The sequence below is a fragment of the Clupea harengus genome, chromosome 16 (genome assembly GCF_900700415.2).
Source record: "Clupea harengus chromosome 16, Ch_v2.0.2, whole genome shotgun sequence".
Lineage (NCBI taxonomy): Eukaryota > Metazoa > Chordata > Actinopteri > Clupeiformes > Clupeidae > Clupea > Clupea harengus.
In genome coordinates this window covers 785,024-801,249 of record NC_045167.1, presented here as the reverse complement: position 1 = coordinate 801,249, position 16,226 = coordinate 785,024, and the positions used below count along the sequence as shown (strand labels likewise).

Genomic DNA, 16,226 nt, shown 5'->3' with positions numbered 1-16,226 from the left:
CACCATAGTGGCTGGACCCGGGAGACCTAATTGGTTCAATTAAGCCCAATGGGCTGCCCTATTTAAAGGGTGCCTCATGTTCATGAGGGAGAACTTTTGAGAGAGGCATCTGAGGAGCACTGAACTATTGGACTGGCGTAAGAAAACCCTTCCCTGCTGTGAGGTGAAGTGTAAAGGGGTGTTTAGATGTGTGAACACTGTGTACTTTGTTTCTGTGTCTAGATTGTATGCTTAGTTTCTGTGCTTAGCTGTGTGCCTAATTGTGTGCCTTGCTTGTGCCCTGAATGGGCCTGGATTGGGCCTAAATGTGCCAAGCATGTGCCGAGTTTGCTGTCTTTAGCTGCGTGGACACAGTGTAGGCCGAGTTATTGTGTACATAGTTTGTGCCTAGAGCTAGTTGTCTTGATTTTTGTGTGTACTGTTTGTGTTTTAATTTATGTCCGTTCATTTCGTGTGTGTGTATATATGTTTAGGGCTTACTGGAGAGAGTCCCCTTGTATGTAAATATATGGATATCTATTTTTTTTATAAGAGCCACCGTCTCCTGTACCATGTTTTTCCCCACATCACCACCAAGTCCAGTAGCCCACATCCCCTAAAACGTGGGGTGACCGCCTCGGCCCCTCACAAAGAGTATGTATTGTATGATGATTGGTCTCTTCTGTCTGTTCAAATGATTTACCTTTAGAGCTCTGGAGCGATTTAGAAGGAGCTTCTCGATGTCGGTAGCGGCACTCTCCACCAGCTGCTGAGCATCATTGTGCTCCACCGTGAAATGTTTCCTGTAGTTCCGAAAGATCTGTGCAAGATGAAAGGGACAGACATGTCATTTAACTCGTACAGTGTAGCCATTGACATTATTTAAAGAATTTATAAATGTTAATAGACAACAACAACAACAACAACAATCAAACAACAACTTGTTTTTGAAAGGCAGCCATCGATGTATCCTCGATGCCGTCCATTACCCATAAACCTGTGCAGCAGCTCCCTCAAGCAAACGCAAATGTTAAGGATGGAGGACCAAACTCCGCTGATGGCCATGTTTGGTGTGTAAAATGTATTTGTTTGGCTTTTCCTCGATTCAGATCTTTCAAAAGCTGCAGAGAAATACAGTGTACTATTTGATTGTAAGCAACAAGAACGTTTGATGGGATTTGTGAGGCTACTACGGCAGCGAGGCAACAAGGCTGCCACCTTCTGTTTCAGAAGCATTCCAGGATAGAGCAACGGAATCTATGGGGGCAAAAGTGGGACAGTTTGAGTGGGAGTGTTACCTTACATCACACCATAAACCTTTTTCTTTTAATAAACAATAGAAAAAGATAAACATAATTTTGTGTGCTGCAAAACTGTCTATTTTTGTGTATGATAACCAGGAATCAGTCTTTGGATATCGGATATGGAAATTAGTAATTTAATAGGTCATTTTTGCTATTTTAGGAAGCTACATGAATGGTTGGCAGAATCAACTAAACAGGACTTGCTTTCTCAACTAAATAATCTGTTTAACGCCTCTTTTTATTTGTTGTCATTGGCATGTGAGGTATTCCCCTCTAAAGCACTCTGAGCGGCCCTAATGAGGAGAGGAAGCGCTCTATAAATGCAGTCCATTCCCCATATTTGACATTGACATGTATGCTATACAGTGTGTTCCCCAGGCCCAGTCATCTACCCCTGAGGTGCCAGTGCCAGTGCCAGTGCCAGTCAGTCAGAAGCCTCTTTCATCCCTCATCTGCATCCCAAGTCATCTGCCCCTTACGCCCCTGACACACGAGCTGCTGTCTGTGAGCATCTGCAGCACTGGGCTTTGTGGTGTGTCCCACACCGCCGGCACTAGTCAGACCCGTCAGCGGCTTTATGTTGATGTTGGGCGGTGGAGCCCGACGGTGGCCCCAATACAGGCGATGTGAAGCAACGCAACAGTCAGCTTTCGTCACTACTAGTTCTCTGATGTTGGGTTGGTGTGTCCCTCCTCTGCAACTTCAATCAGTCATCTGCCCCTGAAGCCCTCTTCAGTAGCCCCATAGCCCCAGTCATCTGCCCCCTGTAGCCCCAGTCATCTGCCCCCTGTAGCCCCATAGCCCCAGTCATCTGCCCCCTGTAGCCCCAGTCATCTGCCCCCTGTAGCCCCATAGCCCCAGTCATCTGCCCCTGAAACCCTCTTCTGTAGCCCCAGTCATCTGCCCCCTGTAGCCCCAGTCATCTGCCCCTGAAACCCTCTTCTGTAGCCCCAGTCATCTGCCCCTGAAACCCTCTTCTGTAGCCCCAGTCATCTGCCCCTGAAGCCCTCTTCAGTAGCCCCATAGCCCCAGTCATCTGCCCCCTGTAGCCCCATAGCCCCAGTCATCTGCCCCTGAAGCCCTCTTCAGCAAACATCCTCTGCAGGTTAGTCTCATAATTAGTCAATTTGTTTCCCCCAAATTCATCTGTCACCATTTATTTTCAACATCTTCTTTTGGAGAACCATGTCCCCTAACCCCCTTGATTTCTTAGGTTCACAATGTTCTCCAAATCCGCTCTCTAGCTAACATTGATCATTTCAGGAAGAGCTCTTGAAACTAGCAATTTACAAGACAGGAGCATTGGCACTTGCCATAGAAAAGCAGTGTAGCTCTGTGCCTTTTTTTTGTCCAAACATCATCAGGATATCATTTAAAATGTTCTATCTTTTTTCTAGAGCCAAAGAAAAGCCTGACTCCTGCACAAAAGCTATAGGATTGCACTTCCTTTTTAACAGTGCAATGTACGTATGTAGTATCTGTGCTTTTAAATATATATTGCATTAACACTGTGTAACAGTGAAGATTTGGTTTCTTCCACTTGCATCCTTTTTGTGCTATTTAATCACACTGAGCATGTGCATAAGTCATGTTGTTGGGGAAATAGTGGCCTCTAGGGGTTATGCATGTTGTACAGAGTGGCTCTCCTCAGAGTTTGGAGATATAGTCACGGTGAGTTGTGCATAAAGAGAGCTCCTACATTATTATTTTAGAATACAATGACTGAATGTCCTAAATCCATACTGATTATAGAGAGGTGTTCCACATTATATCCTCATGTAAATAGTGTGTTTGGTTTAGGAATTATGCACCTCTGAATCAGTGTTAATTTTGGCAGCTATTTTATATTTAGTCTTAGTCTTAGTCTTTAGACGAAAATGTATATTAGTTTTAGTCACTTTTAGTCATTTTTATCCTCCTTAGTTTTAGTCTAGTTTTCGTCGACGAAAACTCAGAACATTTTAGTCTAGTTTTAGTCGACGAAGTCTCATTACATTTTAGTCTAGTTTTAGTCACATTAAACTAAAAATTAAGTCCATCTTATAGTCACATTAAACTCCTTTCCTTCCCTTCTCAGGCCCGGGGACCCCTTGTGTTGTGTCTACAACTGCATAATAGTCAACCTTGCAGTACTTAAACTGTGGATGCAATTAGTCTCTAAGATACAGATCTCCTATGCCTACAGCTGAATTCAAATGAATTCAATGTAAATAATAATTTTAATGCAATACTTAATTAACAGTATTATCATTAAAATATCAAGTCTAGATTTTGAAGATTCAAATGAAGTGATAACACAATACAACTACTATGCCTACCTGGCCTTAGTTAAATCAACCACATATCCTCCATATGAATTTAGCTTGACGGATAGTTTGAGAGTTGAAAGTAGTGCCAATGATAATAACAATTGCATAAATAGACAAGGATATGTAAACCAATAACATATTCATTTATTTTTTCTTGATTAATGTCATGCGTGGCCTGTCCTATAGTCCATTCTGCAATGCGTTTACTAGCTAGTTATCGATAGCTAGTATAACTTAGCTAGCTATCGATAGCTAGTATAACTTAGCTAGCTATCGATAGCTAGTATAACTTAGCTATGCTACCTCATAGTTAGCCAACGTTAGCTAGCTAAAAGTTTTGGAACTCATTTGCCAAGCCAAACGGGAGGTTTCAATCGAAAATGACTCGCTAGTTATCCAAGCTGACACAACCTATACACTCGACTGCCCCTTTGAAGTTAAGTTAACGTTGGCTAATATATTCTAATAACTAGTTAACATTAGCTAATTATCATTGACAGTTACTAGCTAATTTACCTTGGCATAAATGGCAGGGTTGTCTTGTGCGCTTTCAGGTGCCTCTTGTTGTGTTCTTCCCACCTATTTTGAAGCCACAAGGTTTCTCTCCGGTTATTGCGGTGCATTGTGTTTTATTTTCTGTCAAGTTATAATTAAAGACTGTCCAGATATCTATTCTTATTTTTCTTCCAGTACCGAGTGCTTGAACTTCAGCCATCATAACGTTCAGCCATAGGGCGTCACTTGCATGTCTGGCCATCTCAGGGAGTGGAGGAGGGATAGATACAGGACCGGGCAACATTCAACCAATGATGTGCATACAAGTTTTGAAAAAAAAACAATTGTGACTTAGTCAACCACCAACATTTTCGTCTCGTCTCGTCTCGTCAACGAAAGTTAAAATAGATTTAGTCATAGTTTTTATTTATAAAGATCCGTTTTCGTCACGTCTTAGTCTCGTTTTAGTCACGGGAAAAAGGTCGTTAACGAATATTTTTCGTCAACGAAATTAACACTGTTCTGAATGTATATTTTAATCGATGTTCAAAATCACACGTGTGAATAGCTAATGTTTAATCTCCCTCTTAGATTAGCACACTGTAAGGTGTCCCATGCTGCTGTGCTAAGGAGTCCCGTGATATTGTTTGTGCCAGGTACATGTTTTGTGTTTTATTGTATATATTTCAATTAGATATATTACTTTGTAATTCAACTTGAATTAACGATGTATGAGAGTTTGGAGATATAGTCACGATTAGCACACTGTAAGGTGTCCCATGCTGCTGTGCTAAGAAGTCCCGTGATATTGTTTGTGCCAGGTGAATAAACTGGAGAACTTCACCCACGTCTCCTGGCTTTCTCTATGAAAAAACTACACAACGCAGACAAATTCAGAGGGGTTACACTGCATTGGCTTTCTAAATTCTTCTCACGGCATTTAGTGTTCTGAAAATGATTCACAGACCAACTTAGTTATTCTATGAGAAGTGCCAGCGCCATATCTGGTTACTGGCGAGTCTCAAGAGATCCTCCAGATCATCATGACGGTGCTGACACATGCCAGCGGAGCGAGTGAAGCCAAGTTCTGTATCCCATTCATTTCTGTTGGAGGCGGGTGCTTGTGACGGAGACGAGTGAATTGGGCGAAGCCGGCGAAAAAAGTTGGGAAAAGTCTAATCCTATGCAAATGAGGAGCCAATCAGATTGTTTGGTGTTGTCGTTGACAGTTTGAAAATTACAGGACTATAGTTATGTGGTAGGATGGTTGATGTAGTCTAGTCTACTACATCATGGTAACACGTGAAACAGGCTTTAGCCAAAGATTACATCAATTTAAATGTTTAAAAATGGGTTCACTTTCTGAAAATGAAGAAGTGTCTGCTATTTATTTTCTTTTTCTGCATTGCAAACTTTGACAACTCAATTGCTTGTTCACAAACAGGCTAGTACAGCTCTATCTAGTGATGCTTCTTCATATGAGACTGAATACCAGTGAGCCTTAGATAACTACGGCTTAGTGTAGCATAGATGCATATTTATTTCTATCTTAAAAAATACATCGATCAGGCAAATCTTTGAAACTATTTATCAATCAATCAATCAATTCAATTTTATATAGCGCTTCTCTATATACCCGAAGTCGCTTTACAGAGTCCAGTAGTCATACACTCACAGTCATACCGGTGGTGGTAAGCTACCTCAGTAGCCACAGCTGCCCTGGGCATGAAAAAGACATCAATCCCAAGCTTCCTAACTTGCACTTCCTCCTCCTTCTATATCTCCTTATCCTTCCTCTAATGCTATCTCCTCTAACTAGTACTTAACTCGCACTTACAGTAGTTACATTCCTGCACTTTTTTATTTCTTATGTAAAATAGTATTTATTGTTACACTAGGTCTCTTTTGCTCGTAGCTTGATTGTTCTCTCCTTTGTACGTCGCTTTGGATAAAAGCGTCTGCTAAAGGACTAAATGACTAAATGTAAATGTAAACAACCCACAATTCTGGCCTCTTTCACCCCCTAACTGTGCACTTATTTACTGGGATTCTGGTGAAAATTTCAAATGGACGTACATTTTGAACAAAGTCAAATAGACCTGAACAGACAACAGTAGTAGAGCTGGTGACTCGTGGTGTGGCAATTAAGTCATAAAAATAGGGTGATCTTTCATCTGTCCTGCTGAGATATCTGAGTCACCATGATTGATTTTGCTCCGTCTAAATGTTCTATTCTAAATGCAGTTCACAGCCAAAACAAATTCAGATACTCTGGCCATTGTAAAGTGGACTCAGCAGCTCTATTCCAAATGTACAAAAGTCTCCTAACATTGGAGATCGTTCCAGAAGCCCCGACGCGTGGATGAGCCTTTACCTCAGGCAGGTTTTGAGCTCCACTTTCAGCATCAATCAAAGACACCAAATCCTTCTGCATCCGCTCCACCCAGTCCTGCACACTGAGAAGAGAAGACATGGAAACGATACGAACAGTCATTACTAAAATTACCAAAATGAAATGCAAACCATGATTGTTATTTATTATTATTTAGCTGTGGCAGTTAATGTAATAATAACCAAATCAAAACAGATTAAATCCCCCTGAAAACACTGAATGGTTGAGTTGAGGGTTTTGTCAATCCAGCAGTTTCTGTTTGCCCCATTGAATGAGATAGTGACCAAAGATATGCTTAAATGGAGAATATAGGAATATCGGAAAGAAGTGTAGTTTGAAACCAAGGTTTCTTGAAAAGGCAGGACTGTTATGGTCTTGGACCTGGATATACAATGTTTTCACCTGTAGGCCATCTATAGTTAAATTGTTAAATGTGATACTGATCTCCCAGAGACTTCCATCAGTTGTGAAATGTATATATAATCTACCTTAACACACACTTATATAACTGGGGTAAGAGAATATGAAATAGGATATCTCATTTTAACCTACTATACTGATGTGATTCTTTGTTGTTGTAAACATTCCAATAAAATTTGACAGTACCCATTTTAAAAGTAAAATTCTATTCAGAACATACTGAATGCAGTCAGAACATAATCATAAACAGATTACACTTAAAATGGCCCCATGTACTGTGAGCATACATCTATTTGACAAGTGGAATTTCACACAAGTGGATAATGAACATCGGATCCTCAGACACCCTATGTGACCCCTGACAAATTGTGTATGTGTTGTATTTGTAAGTCAACCTGTATTCATAAGGTCTTTGTTCCCGTGAGCTACTTATGCTAATACTTTATAATAGGTACAACACCACTGCATGTGTAACTTATACACCCGGCAGGCATTACGATGGGGCATGTTAGCCCACTCACTTCAGGTTCCAACCCTTAGCTAAATGTCACTGGACCATGAAGGCTTCATTATAAATGAATGAGAAAAGGCATAAAGAAAATTAACATTGCCTTTTTAGAGCATGCTGTTTTGTTAGAGTGCCATCAATTGTGTTTTGTATTGATGGTGTCAGAAACTGGACCCCGGGACTGTTTTCTTATTTAAAAACACAGTGTAATGTGATCAGGGAGCCCAGAGCAGGCGTATATTTAGCGATGAGGAACAGCTGTCTACAGTACTCAGCGGCCCGCGACCTGTTGTCAGCAACATTTCCATTCCATCTCCTCTCGTTTAACCGCGAAGATGTAAAGGAATCAACTTCACGGACGCCTCTTTCCTCTTTCTCTCACACACAGACGCACGCGTTTGGTATCCCTTCCACCTGCACTTTTTTAACACAAGGGTTTGGAAAAGAACCATGGTGTGTACCTATAACAATAGGAGCACCACAACAGAACAGTCTTAGGTTACACATACACATAATACAACACTAAAACAGGGACCAAAATAGAATACTGTATGTGACTCAGAGAGAGAGAGAGAGACAGAGAGAGAGAGAGAGAGACAGAGAGAGAGAGAGAGACAGAGAGAGAGAGAGAGAGAGAGAAGACAGAGAGACAGAGAGAGAATATCTGACCCTTAGCTCCAGTATTCTGCTGGCAGAATTAAGCACAGAGGACTTGTTACATGTCTCTTCATTGGGTAGCCAACTTATTCAAACACTGCATAAATACCAACATGACCTTCAAGCAAGTGGTAACATTTTCAACACACTAAAAGGCTCATCTGCAGACAATCCCAGGCATAACAAACCCAAACATTAAGAGGAGCGTTGACTGTCTCTAAAACTGCCATAGGCCATATTTACATACCTTGCCATACAGAAGGTCTATGACCAAAGAACATAAATACAAATATGGACATTTTTCACTGGCTTTAACATGCACAGTTTAAGCTTGCCATATGATGTCCATGTTGACTTGATCTTTGTTTAATTAAAGGATTGCCAACTTCTGAACATCTGAGACGACACACATCATAATGACACGAGGGGACAGTGCTCCAGGCAACTTGTCAGCAGAAGCATTATCATTAGTAAGAAATAAATTCCACTTTTAAAAGAAAATCAAAGAGGTTATTTCTCCAGAGTTTTCAAAGCCATGTGGGGGATCTACATCAGGTAAATAAACACCTGAGAGCTTGTGTGGTGCCTGGCTTGCATGTCATATCAAGCTGGCTCTGGGTGTTGGAGGTGTAGATCAAGTGGATCTAAGTGTTAGAGGTGTAGATCAAGTGGATCTAAGTGTTCGAGCTGTAGATCAAGTAGATTTAAGTGTTGGAGTTTAGAGGTGTAGTCTAAGTCGCATTTCTCTCCATGTGAAACTGTAAACTTATTGCGTCAAATAATAATATAAGGGGCCATGTGCATTTGAAGGTAGACAACGGTGAACAACAGGAAATTGTGTCTCCCTTTGTGTGAGTGTGGTTGCATGTGTGTGACAGAAACGTGACGTGACGTGAGCAGGGGGTTTCTTTGCACAAAAGGAATGAATGTCCTCTGGCATTCCTGCCTGTCTCCACAGATATATTCTTCCTGTACCTTTACCTTTCTCTATTCTAATTCTGTACCCTTCACTGTGACTGTAGAACTGCATCTGCTTTAAATCGATCACTCCAAATCAAAGAAGGAATTCCCCTCAGAGTCCAGTTGAAGCATGATGACTATAGCATATACTGTACCAGCTGTGCAAGTTCCCCTAACCCCTTTTAAGTAGTCGACTCTTTAAATTCAGTGGTTCAGTTCGCTACTTTCAGCTAACCCTCTCACGGCATCCATCTGCTAACCATCTCAACCATATAACAAAGTTCTGTTTTATAAATAGCTGAATTAGCCTCATGGGTAAAGTGTCCAATTAGTATAATTGAAACCATTCACTCGCCAGCTTTAGTGGTGCTTTGATACCTTTTTCCTGAGTTTAGGTCACTGTGTGGCGGGTGAGTGTGAGTGTATGCTATCCCATAGCATGGGTAAAAACAACAGTAACGCATCTACAACCGTGTGACCGTTACAGAGGCCTGTGCTAAAATCAGCAGTTACCAGTTAAACGTTCACGATCAATCTGTGCATATACTCCTACAGAATCAATAGATACCAGTTCGCTATCAATCTGTGCATATACTCCTACAGAATCAATAAGCGTTCACTATCAATCTGTGCATATACTCCTACAGAATCAATAGATACCAGTTCACTATCAATCTGTGCATATACTCCTACAGAATCAATAAGCGTTCACTATCAATCTGTGCATATACTCCTACAGAATCAATAGATACCAGTTCACTATCAATCTGTGCATATACTCCTTCAGAATCAATAGATGCCAGTTAAGCGTTCACTATCAATCTGTGCATATACTCCTACAGAATCAATAAGCGTTCACTATCAATCTGTGCATATACTCCTTCAGAATCAATAGATGCTGTACAGAGCCAACATGAATCAAATGTAACCAGTGACATGTTTAAATCTGTTTTATGTGTAATCTATTAAACAAGACAGAAAGATGACCATATCTATTTGAAACAGTAGTTTAGATTAAACTATTATAGAGGTAACTTGTTGCAAGTGTATGTGGTGGAAAAGAGATGCAGTGGGAAATATGTTCTGTACACCTCATGACTCAAAGATAACAGGGGTGGCATTTTTTAGCATCCTCACTTACAGAGTATTGAAGCTGGTGGGGTGTAGAGGCCTACTATTTCAGCATAAATACAAGACAAGTGAAACAAACTACTGCTAAGAAGCAGCAATGTAATAGAATGGAGATGGTTTAAGCGATAGAGGGTGGTGTGTAGAAGGGGTGGGAAAGGAAAGTTCATCCTCTTCTCTGACCTTGTGCTCTGCTCGACCCTTTGTGGAGCAGAAATAGCCAGCAGCAGCTCCAGTTCTCATGCAGCACTGAACATTCCTCTGGAAATAAATGGTCAGAGGCTAGCCTCGCCAAATAGCCAGGTGTTAATGCAAGGGGCCTTTAGGAAACATACACACACATGCAGACTCATACTGAAGACGGACAGGACAGCCCTCGCCATAGTGGCTTTAGACAGGACACAGCTTCTCATTGAGCTCTTTTGAATTTGACCATTTACAGGGGGGATGGTATCTCATCACTCCTTGGGCTAAAACTGACTGTGAAAAAAGAAGAGGGGTATCAATTAAACAGTTCATCGAATCACACTTCAAAATAGAGAAGACTATGCTGTCTGAACTCTGACAATACTGAAGTGAAATTCAGTTTGGGATAAAAATGCTCAGCTGCTCCTTGTAGCGTCTCAAAACAGCAGCAGTACACACCGCAAAAATAATGTGAGCAACGAATATGATTTCACACTAAGCTGAGTAACCGACAGAATGGATGAATTGAAGTCAACACGTATAGCAGTGGCCCCTGCTGACGTGGTGAACTGCACTGTATTGAGGAGGCAGATAAGAGAAGAGAATCATGTGCATGATAGATGAAGCACACATGAAATAAGCAAATGAAACTGACCAATTGCCTTCTCTTTCAAACACACCCAGAGAGAGAGAGAGAGAGAGACAGAGAGAGAAAGAGAGAGAGAAGAGAGGAGAGAGGAGAGAGGAGAGAGGAGAGAGAGACAGAGAGAGAGAAAGAGAGGAGAGAGGAGAGAGAGGAGAGAGTAGAAAGGAGAGAGAAGAGAGGAGAGAGGAGAGAGAGAGAGAGAGGAGAGAGGAGAGAGAAGAAGAGAGGAGAGAGAGAGAGAAGAGAGAGAAGAGAGGAGAGAGAGAGAGAGAGGAGAGAGGAGAGAGAAGAGAGGGAGAGAGAGAGAGAGAGAGAGGAGAGAGGAGAGAGAGAGAGAGAGAGAGAGAAGAGAGAGGAGAGAGAAGAGAGGAGAGAGGAGAGAGAAGAGAGAGAGAGGAGAGAGAGAGAAGAGAGGAGAGAAAAGAGAGGAGAGAGAGACAGAGAGAGAGAGAGAGGAGAGAGAGGAGAGAGTAGAAAGGAGAGACAGAGAGAGAGGAGAGAGAGGAGAGAGGAGAGAGAGAGAAGAGAGAGAAGAGAGAGAAAGAGAGAAGAGAGGAGAGAGAGAGAGAGAGAGAAGAGAGGAGAGAGAGAGAGAAGAGAGAGAGAGCACAACAGACAAAGGAAATCCAGGACGCTGAGCATTAGATGACAGGTTCTATAGCATCATAAGAGCAGGGATCAAAGGGGGCCAGTGACGATGACTTAGAACAACAAACAATGGCACACACACTGATTCAGTGCCAGTTCATTCTGTTCCATTCTCCCACAACTCGTGGGATTATAGACTCTGTAACATCAGACTTTGCATTTCAGATGAGATGATGTTAATCATCTGCCTCGCAGCAAGAACTGATGCCACAAGACATGTTCCAGCCAGACAGAGGAAGCCAGAGACTGCAAGGAAGTGACAGAGGAGGGATTGAGGATGGGGACCACACACACACTGTCTGAAGCATACACATACTGGCATGTGGGATTAAAGCCTGGGTGCCCAGATGCAGCTGTACAGTGCAGGTAGAGAGGACAAGGAAAGAGAAGAACAAAGGATGACATGGACATAAAAAGATGTAGTCCACATTACCTATGAGTTCAGGAAGGGAAGTAGTGTTTTGGGATCATTTCAGCGTGTACAGATTTATAAGCAGTGTTTTAATTACTGTTCTTGATCTTTGAAGCCATATTCATTTCTCTCTCTGTGATCCGTCTAAAAATGTTGGCCATTAAGAATCCATGTTAATTTACCAGACAGATCAATTATTCATTCAGACCCTTTCACAAAGTCAAATTCTGGGCAAATAATGAAAAAAATGACACTGGTGTGATCTTGTCTGCTCTGCCATTTCAATGATTTTAACATGTGTGAACCAGCTCTTTTGAACCAAACCCCTGAGGGAGGTCATACCATACAAACAGCCTAGAGAGTCCTTGCAATCAGGCAATAAAAGCATATGGGATGTATTATAATGGTTGTTATGGAAGAACGTCAACATTTAAAACTGGTTCTGGTTTGGGATATTTTCCTGGCCTGACATTCTATTTGTAGCTTGAGCAGAACAAGAGGTGAGAATAAGAGAATGAGTGAAAAAATACTATCTTCTTTATAGACCAAAGAAAACGAAAATAACACAAAAGCTCACAATACCCTTTTGCAGACTGACAATACATTAGTACAGACAATTACTATACCTCAGAAACAACATAATGATGTGTATGTTTTAGAGGGTGGGCCTCTAGATTTTCCTTGTCTTATCAGCGTCAATCCTTTCGCTGATGAAGGTGAAGAAATCAAATGGGTCGAAAATATCAACTATTTTTCAATGAAAAATGATAACACATAGATGTTTAAGTGTTTTAAAGGGGAAAATATGGCCTAGGGAAGGATAATTCACATTGAATGCTTGGTGAGTGTCAACATTTTGATATGATAATGTTACACCCTGTAGTTTTTCGACCTAAATCCATAGATTAACGTTATTACACTGGTGTGTTCTTGAGAGATGTGCCATAAGCAAGTGACATTTACTTGCTATCGATGACATCCATTGACTTCAATGTGGGGTGACATTAGCTTCCTAGCAGCGTAGAAAAGCAAGTGGGATCAAATAAACATGACTGAAACATTAGTAATGTTACAGCTAACATGACTTTTTCATCAAATATTTTAACCAACACGCTAGCTAGCAATAGCAAGCTAATGTATTCTATTGTTGACGTTAGTCCTTTTAGGTCTTTTAGGCCCCCTCAGCCTACTAGGTAACATTGAAGGCGGTTTATGTTATTGTCTAACTGTTACGACCCGGCTCTTGAGCCGCAACATAAATTGGAGACAGACCACAGAGTTGTATGAAAATAAAGTATTTATTTCTATATAACTTAAGAGTAGTGGCTAAAATGGTGTCTGCACAACACCAGCACCAAACGCATGGTGTTCACCAGCCTCGAAAGCATGGTGGGAATGCGAGCTCTCTCTGAGGGCAAACAGCATGGCTTTTATCCACACCTCTCAGGTGTGGACAATCAAGCTGATTATGCCCATTCACCACCCAAAGACTGTTGCACTGCCACTGCAAAACCAGTAGGGGTGTAGAGGGGCGTAACACTAACTTTAGTTTGCTAGTCATCGTAAGCTATCTTGCTAACTTCGTAAATTGTCTTTGCAACTTTTACATTTGTCCAATTTCAGATTTCCCCACTCACGTTAAATAACAGACTCCAGAGTGTTAAGGACCCGGGTCTTACGTTTGATTGCTCAGTCATAGCCTGTCAATCCCATTTCCCATTTTTGAAATGCCAGTTTTATCTGTTCCAACACCAACTTGTCTTCTTTTAAAGGCGTTAACTCGTCAGTTGGTATTCATCTATCCCGCTCTTTCCCACCGCTGTTCACATTGTTTGGGGTTTTTACCTGGTCTACTTTCAGGTATGGAAACAACCTGGGTTTTGCAACGCTTTTAGTCCATGTAAAGATATCTATCCCCTGCAGCCACCCATACTGTTCCACACAGAACTTGTTCATGGTTGTAGTAGTATTTGGCAGGTTTCCCCTGTTTGGACAGTAGGTTAGCATCTAATCTCACTGCTCCACACATGCTCGTGGTTGTAACAAAGTCTGGTGTCTGGTAGTAGCATTCATTCTTCTTCTGTTGGTGGTTGACAAACACCTTTTTGGTGCATTACTGGTAGCGTGTTATTAACTACCAGGCACCATATGAGAAACAAAATGCATTCCCGAGTATAGGCCACACCCAAGAATCAACTGCAGGGCTGCAGGAATATTACAAAATCCATGATTAAACTGGGGTTAATAGTCTATTACTATTTTTAAGTTTATGAAAGTGTCTATCCAACTATCTCCAGAAACAGCTATGAAGAAACGCCTCCAGGCCTCCAAAGGACAGCTGGGGGCAGCCATCAACTCTAACCTGGCTGATCTTAGATTTAAAATGAAATGAAAATGAATGAGAATGAACAAGAATACGAAAATATTCAATTGAAAATATTGAAATAATTACTTAATCTGATTTATATTTCAAAATATATTTCACATAGCCGAAACAATTATCTCAAAGTAAAAAATATATGCACATACTGTATATGTAGCATAGAAGACAATTCCATTAACATATATTTTAAAAGTGCTCGTCAAAATATATTTCAAATATATCTTTTTCCTGAAGGGGAAGCAACAAGAATGCCTTCAGTGTTCGTTTGATAGTGACAGTGGCAAAGGCATAGCCTATAAGCATAATGTATGGAATAGTGTGAAACGTCACGTAGCCTAAGGGAAGCTGAACCCAATAGGTGATGCACAGTTTTGTTTGTTTGTTTCTGTTGTTTTGTTTTTTACGTCAGAGGAGACGTCCCTGGGGTACAGTACATTTAGAGTCTGTATTAACAAATACCGAAAGCAACAACTGATGCGCTAACAGTTACATCTGCGGGCTACCCATTACATTGGACACAGCCCAAAACAAGGAACCGCCTAGCAGAAACACAAACATGCGAACACATAAATGAACTCCTTCCCTCCCTCCCGAAGATGGGCCTTAATGAAAGCAAGAGGAAATTAAAACAAGCGCAAACTAACTAACGATAGGTTTAGATAGCTTGGTGCGAGAAACCGCTCCGAAGCATTTTAGGGCGCAACTTGTGGCAATTCAAAGATTTAGTCTCACGTAGGCCTAATATTTTCTACTGTGCCAGGACATAAACTCTTCACCAACAAATGGCACTAAAGTGAATGTAGGCTAAACTGTGTTTGGCGAAACGAGACCTAATCGATTGGATGACGTGCGGAAAATAATTGTTATAGCCTACTTTTGCTACTTACATGACTGGTGTTGGAAACTGCACGGTGGAAACACTGTTGAAAACCGAAAGCACTAGGAGTGCAATGGTAGGGATTTTATACACATCCATGATAAGGCAAAGAGAAAGCTGTCCACGAGCGACAGTAAAAAAAGAACAAACGGTTAGAATGTGTGCGCTGCTGTTCTCCCTACGGAATCAACACCGCGGCATCGGAGACACTTCAGAATCAAATCACAGCTGCTTTTGTCCAAATAACTTCGTTCCCACTTCAGAGATGTAATGAGAGCTTCACTGATGTAATTCCAAATAACAGAAGTACGTTTACTCCCAGTCGAGAGTTTTTCTTGTCTCCAGTTTTCAGCTGTAATGGCTAGCGTATGCCTCTGCGTTCAGGGATCAGTTTCCAGTCCCCTTCCACTCCCTCTACATACTACAAGCGGCACGCGTCGCACTCCGGTCATGGAATATAGTGGCGTGGTTGGTCCACAGGCGTAGGATTTCTCACCTCATGTCTTTCATGACCATTTAACCATATGTTTAAACATACTGTACCCTCCTCTTGTCCTAACGGTCAAAAATGACCTACCTTCATTAAACCCCTAAAATTAAGCAACTAAACTGAATTTTTAACTCCAAATTTGTTTTACATGAAGAAACAACCTGCCATTCATCACACATTTTTTGGATGTCTGGGTAGTCCCTCTTCGCAGTGCAGAAAGATTGCCTTAAATCAGTGGACACCACTCGTTTTTATTACAACATTCCCCTTTATAATAGTTTTCTTTACTAAAGTAGAGGTTTCTTCTACTTCTTCTTCTTCTTCTTCTTCTTCTTCTTCTTCTTATTGTTGTTGGTGTTGTTGTTATTATACAAGTATTAAAGATTATGCATAGGTGTAAACATAATTAAGCAATATAAGCCAGAGATAACA

General features: G+C 41.2%; 1 protein-coding gene across 1 annotated transcript in view; it reads right to left on the bottom strand.

Moving 5' to 3' along the window:
• Positions 1–15,783, bottom strand: part of cacna2d1a (calcium channel, voltage-dependent, alpha 2/delta subunit 1a) — a 71,719-nt gene extending 55,936 nt beyond the window's left edge. Inside the window, exons 1-3 of the mRNA XM_031583333.2 lie at positions 15,315–15,783; positions 6,462–6,543; positions 683–799 (exon numbers count right to left, since the gene is read on the bottom strand). Of these exons, the coding sequence (XP_031439193.1) occupies positions 683–799; positions 6,462–6,543; positions 15,315–15,403 (288 nt within the window). The 5' untranslated portion in view covers positions 15,404–15,783. The remainder of the gene's footprint in view (positions 1–682; positions 800–6,461; positions 6,544–15,314) is intronic.
• Between the last annotated feature and the right edge of the window lie 443 nt (positions 15,784–16,226).